Here is a 25,945-nt window from a genome sequence, read left to right as displayed (position 1 = left end):
TTATCAGTCTGTTAAAATTTTCTATTTCTTCCTGTTTCAGTTTTGGTAGGTTATATGTTTCTAGGAATTTACCCATTTCTTCTAGGTTGGCCAATTTGTTGGCATATAGTTTTTCATAATATTCTTTTATAATTGTTTGTATTTCTGTGGTTTTAGTTGTTATTTCTCCTCTCTCATTTGTAATTTTATTTACTTGAATCCTTTCTCTTTTTTTCTTGATAAGCCTGGCTAAAGGTTGATCAATTTTACTGATTTTTCAAAGAACCAGCTCCTAGTTTCATTGATCTGTTCTACTGTTTTTAAGTTTCTAGATCATTTATTTTAGGTCTAATCTTTATTATTTCCTTCCCTCTTCTGGCTTTAGGTTTTGTCTCTTGCTCCTTTTCTAGCTCCTTTCAGCGTAAGGTTAAGTTGTTTAGTTGAGATTTTTCTTGCTACCTGAGGTAAGCCTGTACCGCTATAAACTTTTCTCTTAGGATTGCTTTTGCTGCATCCCAAAGGTTTCAAATCGTCATGTTTTCATTTTCATTTCTTTCCATGTGCTTTTTTATTTCTTCTTTTATTTCCTGGTTCATCTATTCATTGTCTAGTAGCATGTTATTTAATCTCCATGTATTTGTGTTCTTGCAAGATTTTTTTGTTTTGTCTTGTGGTTGACTTTTAGTTTCATAGTGGTGTGGTCAGAAAAGGTATGATTTTAATCTTTTTCAATTTATTGTGGCTTGTTTTATGGCCTAATATGTGATCTATTCTGGAGAATGCTCCATGTGCACTTGAAAAGAATCTGTAATCTGCTGTTTTAGGATGGAATGTTCTGAATATATCTGTTAAACCCATCTGGTCCAGTATGTCATTCAAAGGCACTGTTTCAACTGATTTTCAACTTAGATGACCTATTGATGTAAGTGGGGTATTAAGGTCCCCTACTGTAATTATATTTTTATCAACTAATTCCTTTATTAACTGTTTTATGTATTGGGGGCTCCCATGTTGGGTGCATAAGTATTTACAATTGTTATATCTTGTTGGATTATCCCCTTTTTTTATTATACAGGGCCCTTCTTTGTCTCTTGTTAAAGTCTTGATTTAAAGTCTATTTTCTCTGATATAAGTATTGCTACTCAGGCTTTCTTTTGACAATCATTTGCATGATAAATATATCTCCATTTCCTCACTTCAATCTGCAGGGGTTTTTAGGTCTGAAATGAATCTCTTCTAAACAGCATATAGATAAGTCTCTTTTTAAAAAATCTATTTTGTCACTCTATGTCTTTTGATGGGAGTGTTTAGTCCATTTACATTTAAGTAATTGCTGATAGATACATATTTATTGCCATTTTATTACCTGTTTTGTGATTATTTCTGAAGATTTTCTCTGATCCTTTCTTGTCCATTTAATGGTCTGCCAGTTTTCTTTAGTGATATATTTGGATTTCTTTCTTTTTATTCTTTGCATATTTATTAGTGATTTTTGATTTGTGGTTACCATTTGGTTTGTATATAATATCTTTTGCATATAGCAATCTGTATTAAGTTGATGGTCATTTTACTTTGAACCCATTCTTTCTTTACTCCTCTCCTTCCCATGTTTTAAGTATTTGGTGTCATATTTTACATCCTTTGTGTGTGGGTGTGTGGGTGTGTGTGCGCGCGTGTGTGTGTGAGGTCCTTGACTGATATTTTACAAAAATATTCATTTTTAACACTTTTGTGTTTCCTACCTTAGTACTGTCACTGTTGGTCTTTCCTTTCCACTCAAAGAGTCCCCTTTAATATTTCTTTCAGGGCTGGTTTAGTGGTCATGAACTCCTTTAGCTTTTGTTGTCCGGGGAACTCTTTATTTCTCCTTCTATTCTGAATGATAACCTTTCTGGATAGATTATTCTCAGCTGCAGATTTTTCCCATTCAGCACTTTGAATATACCATGCCATTCTCTTCTGGCTTGGAAAGTTTCTGCTGAAAAATCCACTGATAGCTTTATGGGTTTGTATGTAACTATCTTTTTTCTTGTTGCTTTTAATTTTTTTTTATCACTATATTTTGCCATTTTAATTATATGTCTTGGTGTGGATCTGCTTTTGTTGATTTTTTTGGGAAGTTCTCTGTGCCTCTTGGATCTGGATATCTGTTTCCTTTCCCAGATTAGGGAAGTTTTCGGATATTTTCTCTTCAAATACATTTTCTGCCTCCTTTTCTTTCTCTTCTGGGTCTCCTATAATGCTAATGTTATTGGATTTGATGGAGTCACTGAGTTCCCTAAGTCTAATCTCCTTTTGCACAATTCTTTTTTCTCTCTTTTGTTTAGCCTGATTATTTTCTATTACTCTTTTAGGTCTTGTTCCTCTGCTTCTTCCAGCCTGCTGTTCATTGCATCAAGCTTGTTCCTAATCTCATTCATTGCACTCTTCATCTCTGATTGGTTCTTTTTTTTTATCTCTGTCTCACTGGTGTCTTCCACTCTTTTCTCAGGTTCAGTGAATATCCTTATGATCATTGCTTTAAATACCCCATCAGGCATGTTATTTGTATCTGTTTCACTTAGATCTCTGGCCGTGGCCTTGTCCTTTTGTTCATTTGGGACAAATTTTTCTGTCTTCCCATTTTGTCTAAGTCTCTGTGCCTGTTTCTCTGTGTTAAGAAAGTCAGCTATATCTCCTGTTCTTCAGGGTAATGGCCTTACAAAGAGGAGGTCCTGTAGTGCCCTGCCATGGAGGGTCCCTTGTTCCCCAGGGCCTGGCACTTCCAGAAGTGTCTCCAATGTGTGCTGTGTGTGCTCTGCTGTTTTGTCCTAACTGCTTTATCCTTCAGGCCAGTCATCTACAGAGGCTTTCTTTGCCTGTTATAGGCAGTGTATGGTCCCTAGCCTGAATGTGGTGCGCTTTAACTAGGTGTGCTTTAGTGTGCTTGGGAGATAAGACCTGTCATCACTGTCGCCAGAACTGAGACTTCACAAAACTCTCGGGTTGGGAGATGCCATATGAGTAGGGGTTTTGGCTGGGCTTCTGTGCAGAGGGCCCACAGCACTGGGACTGAGGCAACCCAGACTGGGAAGAGGGGTTCACTAGAGCATGGTGGGGGGCGGGGCTTGGTGTAAGTAAGTTAGGAAACCAGTGTCCTGGCTTCTCACAGGTGGCCCTGTGCTTACGCTGAGAGTCAAGAGAGGGAAATGGCACATGCCAGTTCCTTTGTTCCCAGAGGGGTCTCTCCATAGATGCTGCCTCTCTGGGACTTGCTCTGAGATGAGCAAATAACCTCTCCACTGTGTGCCTCAGGCAGTTTTCAGATTGCTATTTCCAGTCTGTATGTCTGCAGGCTATTTACCCTGCCTTCTTTCCAAAGAGCAGCCCCAATGCCCCAGGGCTCTCATTGAACCAAGCTTGCTGATCTTCAGAAGTCTAGGCTTTAAGCCCCTTTCCTTGAAAAAGCACAAAATTTGGCCCCTCTCCTTTCCAAGCCATTTGCTATGGGATTTATTTTCCCCATGCACTCCCCTGTGTGCTAGTCTGTCTCTCACCCTTCTCTGCCACCACATTTCCCTCCCCACTACAGAGGTCAGCATCCATTTTTCTTCCAAACTGCATCTTTGCATTGCCTACTTTCTTCGATGAGGCCTCTTCTCTACCTTTATTTGTGGAGTTTGTTCTGCCAGACGTCAGGTCGATTTCTAGGGTATTTAGGATGATTTGATAGTTATCTTCTATTTCTGGGACAAGGCGAGCCTAGGGTCCTCTTAATCTGCTGCCACATTCCCACAGCCTACTCATTTTTTAGGATTGCTTTTTCTTAGTATTTAATGTATTTCATGCAATTGCATAGAGTTTTTTATTTGCTAGTGCATAAAAATGCAGTTGATGGCCATTTCTCTAAAATTTTTCCTAAATTCATCTATTAATTTGAATAATTTTCCAACAGATTCTTTGGATTTTTTCATTAATTCATTAGTTATATTTATTAGATTGATTAATATAAACTAATTTTATAATTGATCTATTAATTTCTTTCAAATCCTTATGCCTTTTATTTCTTTGTCTTTCCTTCCTCCATTGATTATTTGTGGCAGAATGTTAAATAATAAGCATATCCAACTCGTTTTCAACTTCAAAAGGAAATTTTCAACATTTCACTATCAAATGTGAAGCTTGCTGTAGAAGTCTGTATAAGTAACTTTTGCTTCACCTTTATTTTTGCTATATAATATTATAGGTTGGTTGTACTTTTCTTTCAGCACTTTAAAAACATCATTCCATTCTCTTTTGGCTTCTACTACACTGGATTGGAATGACTTATCTATATCTTAGTATGTGTTTCCAAATAAGGCCAGAGGCAGTTTTGATTTTAAACTAATTATACACAATAAGATTGATTTAATATACCATAAGATATATTATGACAAAATCGATAGCCTGCTTTTTGGCCTGTTTATCTGTATGCATGGAAACAAAATAAAATCTTCATTAAAAAAATGAGACTGTACTGTTGCTATTAGCTTATTGCTACTTCTTGTAAGTGTATGCAACCAGTAGAATTGTGATCTTTAAAATGTGAGATCCTGATTCTCTGGATCTGGGTAATTATTTCATTGGGACCTGTGACTCGTTTTTCCATTTTCTCTTTTTATGGCTCAATATGTACTTTATTTCTAGTCTAGAAAAGTAGGGATAGAGAGCCAAACAAAATAAATAATAAACACAAATTTTAAAGTATTGAAGGAAGTAAGTTTAAATTTCGACACACTGTTTACATATGCTTATGTGAAATGTATCAGATGCATCATTCTTTACCAAGTGTTTACAGTGAGTGCATATTCTAAACAGTTCCATTAACTAGTATGTTCATTTCTAACTTGATGATTTTGATTGTGATAAAACTCCAGAATCTGCTGCTATTCCAGAACATCCATTAAGCTTTCTTTGGGAAAGTGACATACCATTGATATAAACTAAATGTACGTTTTCTGTATTTCTATATGTACAATTTCCTGAAAGGAATGGTATTGATTACCCACTTGATAAACAATTATACTACAACAAAGATAAAAATCTTAAGAATGACTTATTTTTTTGCAGTTTTTCACAAAGTTACAATATAAATTCTATAATATGTGAATTCAGGAGTCACATTGCTTGGGTTTGTGTTGTGTTCTATCTCTTACTATCTGTCTGTCTGACTTTCTTCATCTGCAAAATGGGATTTATAGTAATTCTTATCTCAGAGCATTGTTGTAAGAATTAATAACATATTCTATGGCACACATTAAGTGCATAAATATTGGTACTGGTATTAATATTAATGATTGATAAATACTAAGCAATAGTAAGTATTTTTCTATATACTTCCTGCCATAAGAGCATTTTAAAATTGTGCAGGTGAATATATTTTCTGGCTAGGGTAGTATTTAATACACGTTTCTTTAAATATGCTGCGTGAGGAAAAGGACATAAACTTTAAGTACACAGTACATACATTCTGGCATATATTGTGAAGTGTTCAATGGCAAAGGAAAAGTACTCAAATATGTTTCATATTTTATTAAGTACTCAGAGTTACGGTCTATGTTTTGCCAAATTACTCATTACATTTATAGGTTTTCTTTAATAACCTTGAAAACCTTAAATTGCATTTAAAAGGCTTATATTTAAAATGCACGCTTGATTTTAAAAATGAGAGAAACCGCCACTCTGTTTAATTTAAAATATTGTGAAATTATAGTTTCAACTTTATTTTTAATAAGAACTATTTGATAAATATCTAAGTTTCACATATATTTTTAAAACATTATAAAATGACATAAAATGAAATAATTTCACTTCTTGCCTTTCATCCAGAAGAAATCCAATGGAGGTCAATGTCAGGATAATGAAGGCAACTCTCAGAAGGAGTGTGACCTGTGATAGTGCCTGTTGGGGAAAGACAGATACCAACAAATTCTTTAGGAGAGTTACTAAAAGGAGTATCAGAATTTAAAGCTGTCAAGAAAACCAGCCTCAGATTTTATTTTATATTATACCATTTGTCACTGACATTTTTCAAGAAGTTTAAATAAATATACAGAGGATATTTTGGTTTTCCTAATGTCATTTAATTATCTTGCTAGACACTTGGAGAATGAATTAGACACTTTCACAGAGATATTTTGCTTAAAGTGTTCTTTCTAAAAATTCTCCTTTATAGTTTTGACTTTCATAATTCTTTGAAACACCTATGGCCCCACATATGGAGAAATCACTTACATTTTTATGAATAAATAGCACATTCCAATAGCTATTTTTAATATCACTAATTCTTTGTGGTTTCAAACCCAAAACTGTTTTTAATATGGAAAATATTTAAAGGAGAATGTGTTTACGAGTGCAAACACATAAATGGAACATACTGTACAAATACATACTCATATTTGGTGAAATCTATAGGTTCATATGTACATGTCAAAAGTTATCTTTTAAATTATTGTAACAAAACAACATATTTTCAACATAATTATAAATTATGCATTTTGTTTACATGTCAAAATTTAATAATAATATTTACTAATAAGCATCTACTATTTCATAGCTTCCATGTTATATGTTTCATATACTTCAATTCTTTTTATAGTCCCTACACCCTTACAGATAAGGTATCATTATATCTGCTTCATATATGGAAAAACAAACCAGGAACAAAAGGATTAAGTAATTTTTCCATCATCACACAGAAATAAATGATGCCTCTGAAATTCAAAATACACCTTCTTGACCTCAGAGTGTGACAATGGTGGATAAATCTGAGCAACAAACTTAAAGGGGACAGGGGCAGAGATCTAAGCTGAGGTTACATAGCTACTATTTAGGGTCAGATGAATACTGCTTTAGTTTAAAAGTGGATCAGCTAAAGCAAGAAGTTGGATACATATCCCCTGAATGATTCCCCTACAGAAAGAGTGTTCTCATTAAGTGTGATACAACAAAGTGGCTAAAATAGTGATCAAAACATGATGCAAACCCTCTTTTTCTTTGCTTTTAATGAAATAAAAAGAGGTAATTTCAACTCACTATTAACTAATATATACACCTAGAAAAATTGCATCTGTCCAAAGTTATAAACAATAAGCAAAACTACCAATTGCAACTGCTGTTCACATCCAATACCTCAGCTCCACACCTCCTTATAAATCAACCCTGACCTCATGGCCAACTATAACACCTCCCTATTCACCACCATACGCCTGGATGGCACCCAGAATTGACAGGGATTTAAAACACAGCAATTGTTTAGTAGATGAGTATTGATGAGTAATCAAAAATATGAATAAAAAGTATCAGAATGTTAGGGATATGGGGACAGAGCTAGGTATCAGATATGAGGGAAAGCTCAGTGGACACCAGAATGTTTTAGTGGGATGTTATTTGGGTATATGGAATTCAGCAGTGGCTGCTTTGGGACAGTAAGGCAAAAGTACCAGAAAAATATTTCTTCGTGGTGAAGTAACTAGGTGTGCTTGAGCAGATTAATGGTTGCTTAAGGGAAACATTTTGTCTGTAAAGAAAAATGCTGCTCTTGGGGCGCCTGGGTAGCTCAGTCGTTGGGCATCTGCCTTCAGCTTGGGTCATGGTCCCGGAGTCCTGGGGTCAAGCCCCGCATCGGGCTCCCTTCTCCACGAGAGACCTGCTTCTCCCTCTCCCACTCCCCCTGCTTGTCTTCCCTCTCTTGCTGTGTCTCTCTCTGTCAAATAAGTAAATAAATCTTACCAAAAAAAAAAAAAAAGAAAAATGCTGCTTTCACCACCACTGCTTCATTTTGATTCCTGAGGAGAAAATTCATATGAAAGAAAGAAATGGTATGTGCCCAAAAACTACAGCATGATTTTAAATGCTCTGTAAGAATATAGGATTTGGAATTATGCATTGAATCTATGAGCCATGTAACCATAGGCAAATTATTTGGCATTTCTAAGGCTCTTTTATGTGTTTGGTACATTTGGCATAAAATGAGTTTGGCAGCAACTATAATAAGGTACTGAGAAGAGTGCTTGGCACAAAGTCAACTAATGGTTATGATAGGAATATCATTGTTACTATTTTTAGGCTATACTGATTTTTCAAATGGTACTTAGGTTAACTTTAATGAATTACAATAAAATAAAGAAGCACAAATAAAAGGCCCATTAACTCTTTCCAATATCATTGGAAAATCAGATACAGGATAAAATATATTTTTGAATTTTGGTTAGGGAATTTCTGATCCCTTAACCAGAAAAAAAAAGGGGGAAATCCTCTTTGTGCAAATTGCTTCCTGGTTCCTGGAGTCAGAGTGAAAATCAACATAATACGTCTATCTAGCTACCTAGTCAATGCCTCTACCTAGCTAAAAGGCCCCTGATACTTACTATGTCTAAAACTCTGTTTCCAGGGCGCCTGGGTGGCTCAGTTGGTTAAGCGACTGCCTTCGGCTTGGGTCATGATCCTGGAGTCCAGGGATCGAGTCCCACATCAGGGTCCCTGCTCAGCAGGGAGTCTGTCTCTCCCTCTGACCTTCCTCCCTCTCATGCTCTCTGTCTCTCATTCTCTCTCTCGCAAATAAATAAAAAAAAAATAAATAAATAAAAAATAAAACTCTGTTTCCTTCCTCCACACTACACATCTCCAGGTTTCTTCTTCTTAGAATGGCACAAACAGTTTTTTAGTTGTTCAAGCAAAAAACCCCCGAAAAACCAAAAAAGCAAAACAAACAAAAGACTGTGACTCATCCTTGACTCTTCTCTCACTGTCTACCTCCAATACATTAGAAATAAAATGTTGGCAGCATATTTGAAGTACATCCAGGATAAAGGTATTTGTTACAAGCAGCTGTTTTGTGAACAAAAAAACTTATTCCAACCCAACATGATCTCCACCACAACTTGAAATACTCTCTTAGCTGGTGTCTCCACTTCTAAAATTGCATGTCTACTTATCATGGCCTTCTACCCACAGTTTTACAGCTAGAATGCTGACTCTTTTTAAGACATACATCATATCACATCATTATTATGTTCTAAATCCTTCAGGACCTTCAAATTCTACTTAGAATAAAACTCGAAGTCCCTACTCTGGCCCATACATAACCTACCCCACTATCATATTGTCCACTAGTAATCTCTCTGTCTTTCATATCACAAATTTTGTTCTTCCTTGAACATGACAAGCATCCTTCCCCTTCAAGTCTGTTTTACCTACTGTTCCTTCTATTGGGGCAACTTCCCCCAGGGATCTTTATGGTTCATTCCTTCATTTCATTCTGGTACTATTCAAATGCACATCCTTGTCTGTCATATGTAAAACAGTACTTTTCCATAACTATCTATAACCTTTTTGTTACATTGTTCTCCATGCAACACTTCTATACAATTATTCATTTACCCACTTATCACTTCTATACAATTACACATTTGTCTGAGCATTCTCTTGCTTTTTATTTTCTGTCCCACTAGATCCCCCACTAGGATGTAAGCCCCATTAGAGGTTATACTTTGTTATTTACTGTTACATCTCAAACATCTAGAACATTGCCTGGTGCATAGTTAGTACTCAATATGTTTTTGTTGAAAGATTGATCAAGTGAATGAATATTTTATATCTGTGTGTTAATATCCATGCCCTTAATATTAATAATTTATATTAATGGTTTAATCAATAATTGAATATTATAACATTAAATATTTAATTTACTATTAATATTTTAGTTCTTTAAAATTAAAAATAAATTCTATTAAACAAGCTAATGATTTAATACTTCATAATTTAATATTAATAATTTAATATTCATATACTAAATATTTCAAAATGTTAAATTCATCTAAGAGGCAGCAACCTCAGAACTCAAGGTCCTACAGCAGTTGCTGGAAGATATCCATTTTGACACAGTTTCTTTCTTGGATGTTCAGTAAAACTATTTTTGGGGTCATGAAGCCACTCTAAATTACCAGTATTCACTTCAAGATCTCACTGAAATCTGGACACCAACTTTTGCTATACTTGTGATAGAAAACTCTTATTTTTTTTTTCACTAAGAAGCAAGTGAAAATATAAGCTCTATATCTTTCAGTTGTTTCTCAAAATACAAAAGAAAAGAAGAGGTGTTAAAAGACAGTCTCAGAAAGACAAACTTTCTTTTCATGAGGATTACTTTTTTTTTTAAGATTTTATTTATTTATTTGAGAGAGAAAGAAAGAGAGAGAGAAAGAGCATGAGCTGGGGTTGGGGGTGGTGCGGAAGGGAGAAGCAGACTCCCCACTGAGCAGGGAGCCTGATGCGGGGCTTGATCTCAGGACCCCGGGATCATGAGCTGAGCCATAGGAGGATGCTTAACCAACTGAGCCACCCAGGCACCCCTCTTTACATTAGGATTACTTTTAATGAGAAAATACAACTCCTCAGAACTGTGCATTTTGACTTTGAGTCTCTAAAGCTGAGTTAAAATGTCTAATGTTTACATATTTTTCATAAATACAAATGAGATATTAATTCAAATTACAAGCAGTTTTATGGTTGATTGTGTTTAATATTATTATTAAAGGAGCGGTCTGATAGTGATCAAAGTTTGGGACAATACTAATAACATGAAGATATGTTTAATGTCACAGTTAATATTTCATTATTTGTGTAAACGATATATATATTTTTTAAGATTTTATTTATTTATTTATTTGAGAGAGAGAGAGCAGGAGAGTGGGGAGGGTCTGAGGGAGAAGCAGACTCCCTAACGAGCAGGGAGCCCGATGCGGGACTCGATCCCCGGACTCCAGGATCATGACCTGAGCTGAAGGCAGTCGCCCAACCAACTGAGCCACCCAGGCGCCCTGTGTAAATGATATTTTTAATGTGCAAAGTCCCACTTAATTATATTTCTTTTCTTTTTTTTAAATTTTATTTTATTATGTTATGTTAGTCACCATACATCATTAGTTTTTGATGTAGTGATCCACGATTCAATATAGTGTACATGAATTATATTTTTTCAGGGCTCCTAGGTGGCTCAGTCAGTTAAGCATCTGCCTTCAGCTCAGGTCATGATCCCTGAGATCCTGGGATTGAGTCCCCCATTGGGCTCCCTGCTCAGCGGGGTGTTTGCTTCTCCCTTTCCTTTTTCCCCTCTTCTCACTTGTGCTCTCTCTCTCACACACTCTCTCTCAAATGAATAAATAAAATCTTTTAAAAAATCATATTTTTCATTGTAACTCACGATAATCACTTTTCTGAGTTCCTGAAGCCTATGCTTATTTTAACTACCTAGTTAAAATATCCTATAGTACACACTTACTACATTTATTTCATGGCTTTCAGTTATAACTGATGCTCGTTTTGGCTCACATTTCCTTTTTTCATATTACTTTGGTTACCACCTAAAAACTTTAGGAAATTAAATTAAATCTCAATGGACTGCACTGGAAAAAAAACAAACAAACAAACAGTAGATAGATACTCTCAAATAAATTCTTGAGAGATTTCACATAAGACCTAAGCTAGATCTAATTTGCACAAGTGACACTGTGTTATGAGAGTACCATTAAATATATTGATTTTTTTCAAAGAGTCTGTTAAAACTTGTCAACATGAAAACATTAGTTATAAAATTGCAGTGCCCATAATATTTTACAGAATACAGCATACAGGGGAATTCAAAACTATAAAAATCTGTTCCCAAATTTATATTGGATATTCTCAGATGCATCATTAACTTGAAATATATCATCAAATAATCTGTGTTAAAATGTATCTGCAGTTAACTTTACTACACATTCTAAGACTGTGAAATACTGAAACTATTTTGAGTGTGTCTATTATTTAAAAGGATAGCATTGCCTTTACAGTTTTACTTTGGAAACACGCTAGTGTGTCCGTATTTTCATTTCAAACGTGTATTCATGGTATCACCCCATGAACTGGACCCTGGCAGCTAAGGAATTGACTTCCCAAGCATTACTAAACCAAAATCAACATAGAAGTCTGTGGGTCATATCACTAAACTAAACACTATATATTTAAATGTATGCATTTCAAGTTTCAGTAAGAAAGGAATGTGCCTTTTACACCTTTGTCGTGGCCATCAAATTGTTTTTTTGACTCTCAAAGTTATTTATACAGAACTTGCACACATAAAACAAGTAAGTATTTATCTACTCTGGTATATGCATAAACAGAAAAGGCTGTGGGACCACAGCAGGGCCCCAATTACAAGTCAGCCACAACTTTTCTATGTGATTACTGGCTACAGTGAATCTGGAAAAAAAATATTGCTGTTGGATGTTAATGTCTTCATATGCTTTTAAACATCTCTGAGACTAGAAAGGCACTACAGAATCTTACAAATAAGCAACTTTTTTCCTAGTTGCACAGCATGTTTTTAGCAAGGAGAAACATATGTGGGAAACAAGCAAACACACCTTCCAAAATTAATTTGCGTCAGGAACGAAGCTGTCTCCAACTCTAATTCCAGTTTGAAAAGGATACCAACACTTGGTTTTTGTCTTTGTCAATATATCTATAGGAGTTTGTTTTTTATGGCAGGAGAAACATCTTGTGAAACCTTGCTATAAGTTGCATCTTTTAATATACACTGTGTCTAGCTACATTTTTGCCCAGGAAGTACTCATACATGCCTAAACCATGAACTCTCTTGGTGAACTTAATGCCAAGGGTTCCTATTTCAAAATCAAAATGGGTAAATTTCTAGTTTTGTTTCTATGAATTGGTATAATTTATTTTGGTATTTTACTTAGTACAACTAAAAAAATCATTAATGCAAACTGTACTCAACATTGATAAGTCTATCAAGAGTTAGATATTTAGATGTAGATGATCTAGCTTTTCTTCTGGTCTCTTTCAACCATGGAAACTCTGCGAATACATGCGTATTTCAGTCATTACTTAGGTGAAAAAATTAAGATAACAAAGTAGTTTAACAAAGTAATCAGTGATGGCTTACTTATGTAATACTTGAATTTTAGTCTCACCATTATGGTAATTTGGTATCTACACATGCATTGCTAGGAGTGATTTGGTTCATGCTGCTTTTAAGAAAGCTTTGCTCCTGAAATAAATTCTTGAGTTCAAATTTTGTCTCATTTTGAAGCTAAAGGCAAATGAACCCAGCACAACATGGAACTGGTTTCATTAATTGTAGTGCATATACGAAAGAGCAAACAATGAGCCAGTATGTTTCCTACCATCCTATTCTCAAGAATTTCTGGTCACGTTGTATCCTATTTCTTAATTTCACTTCACAAAATGGAAACTAGAATTTAATTCATTGTTTTCTGTTATAATCAGAAAAGTCTATTAAATATTTTACTGTCGTTTTTGTAAAAACATTCTCTTTGGACAGAGAGCAAATATGAACTTATCTTTCAAAACTGGGGTCACTACTTGTAACAATGTTTGCTTATTAATTTTAAATGCAAAATCCACAAATACATAAGAATAATACCAATCAGTAAAGTCCTTAAATAAGGTTAAAAATTAAAATGGGCTTTCTTTAATATATTCTTCAGTAATGTTTATAACTTTCTGTAAACCTATTTTATTTAGTAGGACACACTGTGCCACAAACTATTGGCAGCCCAACCAGGAAATAGCCCCCATTTCTTCTGTACTATTACTAAGGCTGATTTTATCCAGGTATAAGGAAGAACTGTGCTCAGGGGGGAAGTGAACTCTTTATCCCTGGTATAATTCATTCATGGTTAATTCATGAGCTGGTGTTAGTTATTGGTTCAGTGTGGACATGTGAATTCATCTTGAATAATGAGACATGAAAGGACATTTGCTGGGAAATATTCTGGGGCTTTTTTTCCTCCTTAAATAAAATGAAATTTATAAGATGCTATAGAAGAAGTGAACTTGCTGCTTTTGGTCACAGTCTGTGAGTACAGCAGACTGAAGTTGCTGTCATTATCTTAATGATGATGAAAGCCAAGAGAATGATAGAGAAACCTCTTTGGAACCTCTACATGTTTGAACTGACAAACTAACCAACCCCAGAAACTCTTGCCCTTGAATTTCCAGTTATATTTAAGACACATTTAATTGGATATTCTGTTTCTTAGAGCAGACGATATCTAAAAGACCCGCACGCCATAGACAGTTTAAGTAAGGGTATCCCACAGGAAAGTTTACATGTTACTATGCATTTTATAAGTGTTTAAAGAATATTTTTTTGAAAACAAGTTTAAGTCATATATTTATTAGTGAGAAGGATTTATAAACATCTAACATTTGTTATTTTTGCTTACTCAAATCTATTTCCCTTTTTCTATGTACTATAACCTAATTAATTTTCTTTTAAGCCATTCTTTTCTTCCTCTCTGATCCTGAGGATCCTGTGGAGCTGACTCTGTTCTCCCATGCATAGAGTGATGACACTGATTAGTTCTGTACTATCCAGAACATTAGACTCCAACTTGGAACCTTCACTTCTGGGATTCTTTGTTTGGCAGTATTTAAAACTAGAGCTGCTGGTAGCCATCTAGCCACCATGAAGGCTGAGAGTCTGTAGGAGAATCTGCACTGAGAAAAACATAGCTGCAGGAAAGAATGAGAAAGTTCCCGATAACATTATTTGACTCATTGGATCAGCACTGCCTGATGAAGAAATAGTCCCAAACTCTTCAGTTATAGGAGTTAATAAATTTACCCTGGGTTGAATATCTCTCACATAAAACCAGTGAGTCCTATCTAACACACCCAGTAATCTATTTCAAGTAGGCTTCTTTCTTACAATTCATGATATAGGATGTATGGAATAATTGTAATTGTTCCAGTGGAATTACTATACTAGGATTTTTATTTATTTATTTATTTATTTATTTATTTATTTATTTATTTATTTATTTTTAAAGATTTTATGTATTTATTTGACAGACAGAGAGAGAGCACAAGTAGGCAGACAGGCAGGCAGAGGGAGAGGGAGAAGCAGGCTCCCTGCTGAGCGCGCAGCCTGATGTGGGGCTCAATCCCAGGACAATGGGATCATAACATGAGCTGAAGGCAGCCGCTTAACCACCCGAGCCACCCAGGCACCCCACTATACTAGGATTATTAAAATGGTATGTAATTATTAAAAATGATTCTATAGGGTTTATATATTAAATTATTAATAGTAATCCTATGGTAGATATATTTTTTCTGCATGTATTATTTATTAATGTCTGTTAGTATGGAGTTTTCATGAACTGATATCTGTAAATAGCACAGACTTATTCTTTGAAAAAAGTTAATTTGTTTTGGTTGAATTCACTATCCACTAATCCATCTGAATTCATTTAATTTTTTTTTTGGTTCTTGCATCTTTTTTCTTTTTTTGGACTTTTCCACACTATTCTTTATGTCTGAAGATTACTTGTCATGTTTTGTTTTCATTTCATTGTCTTTTAGCACTGGATAGTGGTTCATTTTTTTAAATAATGGATGACTCTATTTATTAATGCACTAATTCTCTCTTAATTTGCCTTTAAAGTGCTATTTAAATCATTGACTTTCTCAGGTCTATTATCACATTTTTGTGTGCTAGAAGTTTAATGTGAAGATTTTTAAATGAGCCTTATGATTTTTGATAGTCTTGTTCTTAAGTTTTCATAATTTTAATTTCTTTTTAATTTCATCTTCGGCTTCTTCAAACATACTAAATTTACTAAATTTATGTTTTACTTTAATTTCCAACATCTGTTGTTTTTGAGAGTTTGATTCTGTTTTTTGTTGTTTCTGCTAAGGCTTTGTCATGATGGTTTGCTTTCTCCCAGTGTGTTTCTGTGTTGTTTAACTCTGAGTTCATCATCACTGTGACTTTATCTTTGGGAATACTCTGACACTTGAGTTCAAGGGGATTGCTCCAAGCATGCTTTGAACATGGTTCTATTAGACGCGCGAGACCTAATCTGAGAACACTTTAAACTATAGTCTTAATTTAGGTTTATAAATCAACAGTTAGTATAAATCCTGGACCCATCCCTGAGTGAGGGCTGGTTTGTGGTTAAAAATTCTCAGGGAAGACTTTTTATTCTGCTTCCCCAAAGCCTAGACAATATCTTTGGCAGACCATTTGATAGATATTCTTCACAGGAACACTTTGGATATAATCAATTAATTTATATTTAATAGTCTAGAAGAATTAACTTACCTGTTTAAATGGGAGATATTGCCAACATTAAAGTGACATCACAGAAAAAAAATAGAGCACAGCTATAATATTGGGAGCTAATTTCCATTCTCAGACAAAGTGACAGATCGTTTTCTCACAAAATTTCCTAGATATTTAAAATGGATACCACTTACAGCTTTATCCGCAAAGGTCTCTTCATAAAATGCTAGCATCAAAGCAGACTGTGCAACTGCATAGATCCTTAGTAGGTGAGACACCGATGATGAGAAGGGAACTTCTTCCCCCGTGACCTAGGAAGACAAGAAAGACGTCTTTTCTTTACATTGCTCCCTGGCTTGTTGCCCTCACTGAAATTCACACTAAGCAGAGAGGAGATGTGCACAAAGAAAAGAAAAGCTTTGCTATTCCTTTTTTTTTTTTTTCCCCCCAGAATGAATCTAACATTCTCTTGTTTTTGGATAGAAAAACATAAAAGTTCAGAAACTTGTTTTTCATTTCAGAAGCATTATGATTTTGATTTAGTCTGCTTTATAATAAACCAGTGGAAGACTTGAGTCAGCAGTATGTACTGATGATAACAACCGAAATGAACATTAAAATATGAAATATGAAAATAGGAATACATAAATATGTCCATGATTATACATGAAAGTAAAGAAAAAGAAAAAATGGAAGGTTATTTTACTAATGGAGATAATCATGCCTCAAAGGGAAATACCGGTTTATTGGCAACAACTTTCCTAAACTATAGAGTTTCCCAGAAATACTACAATTCTACTTTTATAATGCAAATTTAGGCACAAATATTACTTTAGAATATTCACTTTGGATTATCTATTGAAAAATAGAAGAAATAATAAATGGATCAGAGTTAACTAAATTTTCTGAGCTGAAATAAGGGAATTATTTTCACCTAATCAGGTCAGCTCATTGTTACATGACTGGTTATGAACAACACTAAAAACATCTGGGAAATTTCAGCATAGCAGCTTTTATAACTGGATAAGAAAACATTCTTATTTAGATCATGATTTTTGAAAAATAACAAAATTCAAATAAAAACTGATTTTATTTCCTTGTAATATGGGCTAATTTTTATACTCACAATTATCTTTGATACAAACAATAGTTTACTCTTTCTATTGCTTTTAGATTACTATTAATGACAGTTATTATAAGGAATCACAATCTATATCCTAAGGATTGGAAAGAAATTTCTTTTTATCATCTCTATAAGAATTCCAGATTAAAATTGAATTTTTCATTGGGTTTCCAGGGTTTTAAATCTCCACTTCACTTACTTTTGGGTTTTAATGTGATTTCTGAATTTAATGCTACTACTACTCTACTAGAGAATGGGTGAAGTTATGGTCTAATCCAATAACCACATCACCTTGGTGTGACTTTAGACCTTCCATTCTAGAGACTTCATTTCTTTTTTTAAATTCAGTATAGTTACATTAGTTTCAGGTATACAATTTAGTAATCTGACAAATTTATACCTTATGCTATGTTTACCACAAGTATAGTTACCATCTATCCTGATATACCACTATTACAATATCCTTGATTATATTCTTTATGCTGTGACTTTTATTCCTGTGACTTACTCATTTCATAACTAGAAGTTTGAATTTCCCAGGCCCCTTCATTCATTGGCTGTACCAATTTTACATTCCCAGCAACAGCATATGGGGGATTCTTTTTCTCCACATCCTCACCAACACTTGTGATTTCTTTTCTTTTTTTATTTTAGCCATTCTAACAGGTATAAGGTGATATCTCATTGTGGTTTAGATTTGCATTTCCCTGATCATTAATGATGCTGACCATCTTTACATTTTTTCATGAATAAAATGAAGGCTACACTGAGTGATCTTTAAGGCTCCCTCCATCTCTAGTGTTTTAGGATTCTGTGACCAAGCGAATGTGTTTGTAGAGTTTTTGCATTATACAAAGGCTCTTTGCTGTACATTTCAGTGGATCTGAAAACTAGTCTCTGCTGCTCTGCTCCCCAAATCATGCTCCCCAGTAAGAGGCAGTGTCTGCCTGGGAGAAGGCACCACTCTTATTGGCCCCTAGGTGGTTTCTAGTCAGTTAGTTGTGCACCAAAGGGCAGTATCTGCCTAAGTGAACATCTTTTTTCAGATCTGCATGAAGTCAACATGCACGCAACTCCTAATTAACACAACGTGCCCATATAACATTTTGACTGTAGACCTGGCAATATGATACTAATCTTCACCATCACCAACATGAACTCTATTTACCTCTGGGATTTCTTCATTCAGTCCAAGTCTTGGTTTACCTGGACCCCATCCTGGTCCTTTAAATATGACAGAAAACTTGTTGAAGAATCCAGGTGTGGCCCAGAATGTAGTCCATATGTAAACTAAATGGTGGAACTAGAAGAATAAAAATATAGCTTATTTAAAATAAGAAAAACACATAACAAAAATATGAAGTATAATTAATCATATATTTTATTTATTATTCAATGCAATTTATATTTTTTTCTGTAATATACAGGTTATGTATCATTCAATATAGATTAATATGCAATTGCATATTGTAATTCATTCTATTCCTTCTGTGTCCCTTAAGAGTGTTCTTGTCAATATTTCTGAAGCTCCACAAAAATTATAATTTTGAAATTTAAAAAGAGGACAATGATTTAGAAAATCAGCAAAATAGAAAAAATGAGTTGAGTCTTTGCTTCCAATGGAATTAATTTAGCAGCTGTGCACTCAACATCTGTGTCTAATGATATTATTTCTAAAGTCTTGCTAAATGGATATTAATGTTGAACATGCAAACATATTACAGATTTAAAAACAGCCCTTTATTTACTGTACTGAGTTTTAGACAATCATGTCTACAATTGAGGAAAAATACTCAAAGCCATCTCTGAGTTTTATAGTAGGAATTCACATTCTGTAAATAACACTGTACATTTGACAGGTACAGAAGTTAAAAGTATGCTCACACATAAGAAGTACTCAGTAAATATTAGCTATTAGGGTAATTGGTTATTCCATACATGTGATAGTAATGCATCATAGGATTTAAAATAGTCCTAGAGCTATAGACTCAAATGCTGACTTCTATTATAAGTGAAGTAATAAATTAATGTAGAAAGGAGTTTTGGCTCTATGAGAATTTGTGGTCCTACTGGCATTTTCATTGTCTCTTAAAGAGTTTAAACTGCTAGGATTATAAAAATGGTTTTAAAATTTCTTGAAACATTACAATAAGGAATATGAAGCAATTAATGAACAATGTAGGGTTTAGTGGAGGAGATTTTGAGGAAAAGGGAACTGTCAAATGGAAATTTACACTGGGCCTTAATAATAAAAAATAATAATAATACAAAATATAATGTGCTTAGGAGTTACAATACATATTAATATATTTACCTGTTCTGTTATTTTGAAAACTGACTTCATTTTATTTATTTTTAAGTATTTATTTATTTATTTAAGAGAAAGAGAGAGCACGAGTGTGGGGAGGGTAAAGGGAGAGGGAGAGAGAGATAACTTCAAGAGGACTCCCTGCTGAGTGTGGAGCCCAACGTAGGGCTCGATCGGTCCCAGGACCCTGAGATCATGACCTGAGCCAAAACCAGGAGTCTGACACTCAACCGACCGAGCCACCCTGGTGCCCCTGACTGCATTTTATTGCTCTCATTCTAGATACAGGCCATGAGAAATACATGGTAACATTTTAAAATAAGGAGTACTTTCTTATTTGCCTCCCAATGCCCTGAAACTCCTGGACTCCAAAGGAGAGCAAAGTGAGTGTCCTATGCCTAATAATAAAGAGGAAAAAAAAAAACAACCCTCTCCAACTAGTGGGGGCCATCTTACTTGCTTTTGATGCCTCTGAGGGAAAGGTGAGAAATTTGGCTGAATATAAAGGAATGCAAGTGAAAGTAAGTATATGTTTTTGTAGGTTCAAGAACTCCTAATTAACACAACGTGCCCATATAACATTTTGACAGTGTAAGCGAGCATCTAGAAGCCTACGCCTCAGACACAGTTGTGATAACGAAATGTTTCCATGAGGGCAGAGGCCTGGGGCACCGAACCTAACACAGATTCAGCAGCTGCTCATAAATACTGTGGTTGTCTGAATACTGGGTCCCTCCAAATCCTAATCATCCAGCTCCTTGCTGTGCAGTTTTCAGTCTCCCATTCATTCTCAGATATGAGCCCCTTTGCCTCAGCAGAAGTGTACACTCCCAAAGCCTTGCTCCTAAAGGATCAGCCAGGGAACAACAGGTTTGGCATCTCCTGGGAGCTTGTTAGGAAAACGGAATGTTGGACACACCTCAGCCCGACTGAACAGAATCTGCACTTTAATAAATCCTCTTATGATTCATATGCACATGAAGTTTCAAAGGCTCCTTCCCAGAGGACAGAGACCAAGTGGGCTATTTCCTTTTTAATGTCCTTATTTCAGAGATAAGACTATACCAAGTAAAGTGGTAGCTCTCAATGTGTTATTTTTAAATTAATTTCAACTCTATAAAGTTCCTTATTAAGAAAGTACTGTGACATATTTGTTAATACTCTCCTGAGAGATATATTTTTAGTAATGTCCAACAGAGAGAGAGAGAAAGGCAGAGAGACAGAGAAAAATGGCCTATGATTGAGAAGGAAGAAAATAATCAAGTTTTCAGTATGGAAGTGTGAGATAAAAATATCTTTCATTTGAAAAGTGGAGGCAATTTGTGATGGTTTATTCTGTAAATAGGCAGCACAGTGCGAAAGTTATTGAGCTAGGTGAGTCTCGGGCTTGGCCTGCAACCCTCCTTGGTTAAGCTTGCTGTGGGTAGCTGGTTGACTTATTTAAATCCTGGCAATTTCAGTTTCATCCTTGAAAAAACGAGGATAAAAAGGATGACTGTCTCATAAGGTTTTAGTAAGAGCTACCTTAAACATTTGTGCGGAGCGGTTAGCAATACCCTGCTCATGGTAAAAGTTCAATAAATGTCACTTTATTTTGTTCTTTTAAATTTCTTAAAAACTTTCAAGAAAGAGGTTCAAAAAGCAGACCCCACATGAACCTGTAATTTCTTCCCTTACTGAATGCTGCAAACCTGGTCCCCTGTTCAGAGCTGTCGCTGACTGACCTTTTTGGTTTTTTTTCAAGCATTCTTATCTTTTTCTCATTTACTAGTTCCTAACCCCAGGAGTGTTTGTGGTGGTCTGTTGCTGATGGATCAGAGCTTCACAGACATTCCTCATTTCTCTAGTGCCAGCCATTGAGATCAGTGAACAACCAATACCACATGTCTAACAGAAAACTGGTCCAGTGCAACAAGTCTTAGCAGGTGAGGTAATGCACAGACCTAACCAACTCATAATAGCTCCTGACATTTAGGTCCAAGAAGAGTAGGGCAAAGGCCTCATGTTGAATTTCTAACCAGAGTCATGCAGCTTTGAAGCAAGTATTTTTCTTACTGTGGTATCAGCCTTAATTATGCATTTACTACTGCTCCTTCTGAATACATGAATATATTTCAGGTCTGTGCTGAGAAAGAAATATGTTTGCTAAAGAGCTATTTTTTAAAAAATTCTCGGTAGTAGATATATTTAAGAGTTCTTAATGAGTTCTTTTAATGAGTTGTTTTCAAATGCATTTTACCCAAGTTGATTCAAGATTTTGTTGGAGTGCCAGAGTTACTTTCAACTTCTTTTATGGTTAAAAAAAAAAAAAAACCCTTCTTTTCAGGATAGTGTAATATACTTTCGCCTTTCAACAATTGATCTTTCTTTTCACTATAAGATTTATGAAAGGATATAATCAATTCAGAAAAAAATAAAATCAGTTACATTACCTGCACCTTGAATGGCTCAAATGTATTAATGGGATGTGTTAGACCATATACAACTTTCTCATTTTCTGCCTCAAATGTCCCTGGAAGATAAACATTAAGGATATGATCTTTGACTTTCTGTGAGTTAAGGAACTAAGTTACTATTTGTAAATTCATATACATTTTACTTACCAAAAATTCTATCCCATATAATAAGAACACCGGCATAATTTTTGTCAATGCAATAACGGTTTCTGCCTATAAAACAAAATATTTAAAAAAGGGCTTTTTTGAAAAATGAAGTTATGCTTTTGAAACATCTTATTGTATTTTAGAACCCATGCACAAAATTAAGACTTAGCAACAAAATGATTTTCCTAGGAATCTCTTTTCACTGACGCTATTTGCTAGTTAACTGTTTTTATTGTATTTATTTTTGAGTTAATTTTGCTAAAAAGAGCAAAGAATTCCTTAAAACTACATATATTTAGAATTATCCCAGATTTAAAAAAAAAGTTTTTGCTCATAATTATCCAGTTTTTTAGAAATCTGGGATAAATCTAAGTAATTTTACTTTAAGACTATCAAAGAGTAATAATTAAAAATTAAATGGCCCACAAAACAAAGGCAATAGGAAATAAGATAAATAATATACGTATATTTGCTTTTTTTTTTTTGAAGTGAGTTATCTCTATGTCTTTTCTCTGCATCTTTTCCAGGAATAAAATTTTCTACTTAAAGTGAGACTTTACTTTTTTTTTTTAAGTCATAAAAGACATAAGTGAAAATTAAATTACCCTTGATTATTTTTATTAACACAAAACATATATATTTTTCCTGCTCCAAAGTATTCAAATTATAATTTAAATGGAAATAGCTGGGCACAGTTTCTTTAATAATAAAAAAAAATTGCGTGAATAGCTACAACTATATTCACACGTGAGTGTAAATCAAAGGAAGAAGAACATTAACCTACCAAGCCATTGCTCCAACAAACTCAACTGTCTTTATGTGTCATTTCTTTACATGCTTCTATATAAGTAAATATATGTTTAAAAGTGAAGACACAAGAGACAACCTTCCCCAGTGCGAAAGCGGCGTGGGGCCGGCTACACTCACAGACATACAACCCGTTGCCATATGTGGGCTAAGCCGTGGTTCTCTGTCGGGTGGGGAGAACATTTTGCTTCTCAGCGGACATGTGGCAATGTCTGAGGACTGCTGGGAGTCACAACTGGGGGCAGATATTATTTGCATCTAGTATGTAAAGACCAACATCCTGTAATAGACAGGGTAGTCCCACCCCTAACCTCCCACCTCCAAATGAAGAACTGTTTGGCCTAGAACATTAACAATGCTGAGGCTGAGAAACCCAGGTACAAAACAACATGAGTGGGAAGGTACCCTGAAGTCAAACAGAGAACACTAGCAACCATTTCTTCTTCAATGTGAACTTATTCTTCTCCACTCCTTATGTTTCCTTTTATGTGAAGGAACAGTCTATAACCCTTGGCCTTTCCAGCCCCTCACTACCAATCCCCTTGGGGTTGAGGAATGCCTATGGAGCTTGGATTCTTTTTTTTTTTTTTTTTTTAGAGACGGGGAGAGAGAGAGAGCATGAGCAGGGGCAGGGAGGGGGAGAGGGAAAAAGAGAATCTTAAGCAGGCCCCATGCCCAGTGAGGAGCCCATCATGGAGCTCATCTCATAACCCTGAGATCATGACCTGAGCCAAAACCAAGAGTCAGATGCTTAACCAACTGAGCCACTTAGGTGCTCCAGGAAATGCCTATGGAGTTTGGAAGAGGAAACTGAGCATCTGCAGCCTGACTCTGCCCTCTCCTGTTCCTTGGCGGGGAAGGGTGCGGCTTATGTTTCCATCTGCTCCCTGCCAGGAGGAAAGGGACCTGCAGATTGGGAAGGCAGGCCTGCAGTCTCCCAGTGCTGCCTATGATGCCTGGAAATTTGTAAAAGAAGTACAACAATATTTACTATTTTATTACTGTCTTCCTTCTCTCAACATTGTGTTTGTGAGATTTATTCAGGCCATCCCAAGTTGCAATAGTTTGGACATTTTTATTGCTATAAAATTCCCCATTACAGGCATAGTCTACAATTTCTCTGTTCACTGTGATGAACATTTGAATTTCATCTCTGTTTTTTTCTATTACAAATAATGCTGCTATGCACATTCTTGTACAGGTCTTTTGGCGCACACATGTAAACATTTTTGTGAAGTCTTATGCTGTCTTTAAACCTTAGGCACTAGCCACATGAGATATTTTCTTTGTCAGGCTAATGCAGTTCACAGAATTTAGGCAAGAAAGTGAACTGCTGTTTATTAGGCTTTCCTGAAATCCCGACAATTTTCAAGACCAGAGGCTTTCTGGCTGTGTATAGGAATGACCCTCAGCACTGGGTCAGGAAGTGACCTTCAACTGACTCCTTCAATGTAGAAAGTGTGCATCCCCTCAGGTGGTTAACTTGTTTTCCATTACAACTAAGGAGATCTAGGCAAAAAGGAAAAATCCAAGAAAGGTGGTTTTTTTTTTTTTTTCCTCCAATCTTTGCTTTGGAAATGAGGCTTGTCCAGGTGCAGTGGAAGAAATGATACCTATTTATACAGTGAATGGTGACTATGCTGAGTAATTGTGATGAAGATACAAAATAATACTGTTTCCAGAGTAATGAAGCAGGAAAAAAAGATCAAATTTCCTTACCGTGATGAACCCTATGATGGCTAGGAGTATTAATAATCAGTTCCAAAGGACCAAGATTATTGATGACCTGTTTAAAACAAAAGCAATATTTATATTTATACACATAGGTATCAATAAATGTGTATATATATTCACATTAAAAGCCCACATGGATTAAGAGATATTTCAAGTTTCAAGGTTGGCCTCAGAGTTGGAAGAAGTTTCTCTACTTCCTGGTATTCATATAAAAATAACAATAAGCTATGGGGCACCTGGGTGCCTCCGTCAGTTAGGTGTCGAACTCTTGATTTTGGCTCATGTCGTGACCTCAGGGTTGTGAGATCGAGCCCAGCATTGGGCTCACACTGGGTGTGGAGCCTGCTTAAGATTCTCTCTCTCTCCCTCTGTCCTTCCCCCTCCCTCTCCCACCCATTGTGTATGTGCAATCTTTCTCTCAAATAAATAAATAAATAACAGTAAGTTTTTAACTATACTGAGAGGCAGTAAAGTAGTAGACAGGTTAAGAGTTAGGCTGCCGAAATTCAGTTCCTGGAACCTCCATTTATTACTATGTGATCTTAGGAAAACAATTTAAGCTTTTTATAATTCAGTTTCCTCATGTTTAAAATGGAAATGTTAAAAAATATCTACATAATAATATTCTGAGTATTACAGACAGTACAGTATTTATATCCTACCACCGTCAAGGCACACTCAGGTCTCATGTCATTTCATGTTCTTCACCTTTCAGCTGTGTCTTGGTTGATTTATGGTAACTAGCACATAACTAGGGAAGGGAAAACATAGTATTGCATTTGCCTTCTGGTTAGGTGAGGGTTGGTTTCACCCAATACTCAGCCATGTAGCAACAGCTGTTACCTACTGCATTAGGGTGATTCTGCTTATTCGAATATAATCCTGAATGGTCTTTTACCTGTAGATGCACCATCTTTGAGTCCATTTTAGAGGCACAATTAAAAATGTTTACTTTAATTATGATCTAAATGTATTTGTTAGAGCCCACTAATGACAAAATCAATCACTGTTATATTTTAAGAAATTATTCACCTCTAGAGCTAATTTCCATTTGAGGATATATGAGGAATAAAGGAGTAAGTTAAATGATGCTTTAGGAGAAAAAACATCCCCCGACAATCATGACTCCGACATGAATTGGCAACAGGTCAGTGGTATGGGGAAAAAATAAAGAGACAGGACTGCTCAAGATAAAAAGATATTTAAGTTACAAAACAGCCAAATGGAGTGATCTTGTTTTGAATACTGGTTTGAACAAACCAAACAAAATAGACATT

General features: G+C 35.3%; 1 protein-coding gene across 2 annotated transcripts in view; it reads right to left on the bottom strand.

Annotated features, from left to right (window-relative positions):
- AGMO (alkylglycerol monooxygenase) overlaps positions 1 to 25,945 on the bottom strand; it is a 377,885-nt gene that overhangs the window by 147,027 nt on the left and 204,913 nt on the right. For both annotated transcript variants that reach the window (XM_045864618.3, XM_045864619.3), the window contains 6 exons: positions 24,654 to 24,720; positions 22,128 to 22,193; positions 21,957 to 22,036; positions 18,385 to 18,519; positions 16,288 to 16,404; positions 5,816 to 5,898 (listed from right to left, as the gene is read on the bottom strand). In XM_045864618.3, coding sequence (XP_045720574.2) covers positions 5,816 to 5,898; positions 16,288 to 16,404; positions 18,385 to 18,519; positions 21,957 to 22,036; positions 22,128 to 22,193; positions 24,654 to 24,720 — 548 coding nt within the window. The remainder of the gene's footprint in view (positions 1 to 5,815; positions 5,899 to 16,287; positions 16,405 to 18,384; positions 18,520 to 21,956; positions 22,037 to 22,127; positions 22,194 to 24,653; positions 24,721 to 25,945) is intronic.

Source organism: Mirounga angustirostris, unplaced genomic scaffold (assembly GCF_029215605.1).
Source record: "Mirounga angustirostris isolate CCGP_5_RB_7025 unplaced genomic scaffold, mMirAng1.0.hap1 SCAF_12, whole genome shotgun sequence".
NCBI classification, from domain to species: Eukaryota; Metazoa; Chordata; class Mammalia; order Carnivora; family Phocidae; genus Mirounga; species Mirounga angustirostris.
This window is presented reverse-complemented; position numbering and strand designations above follow the sequence as displayed.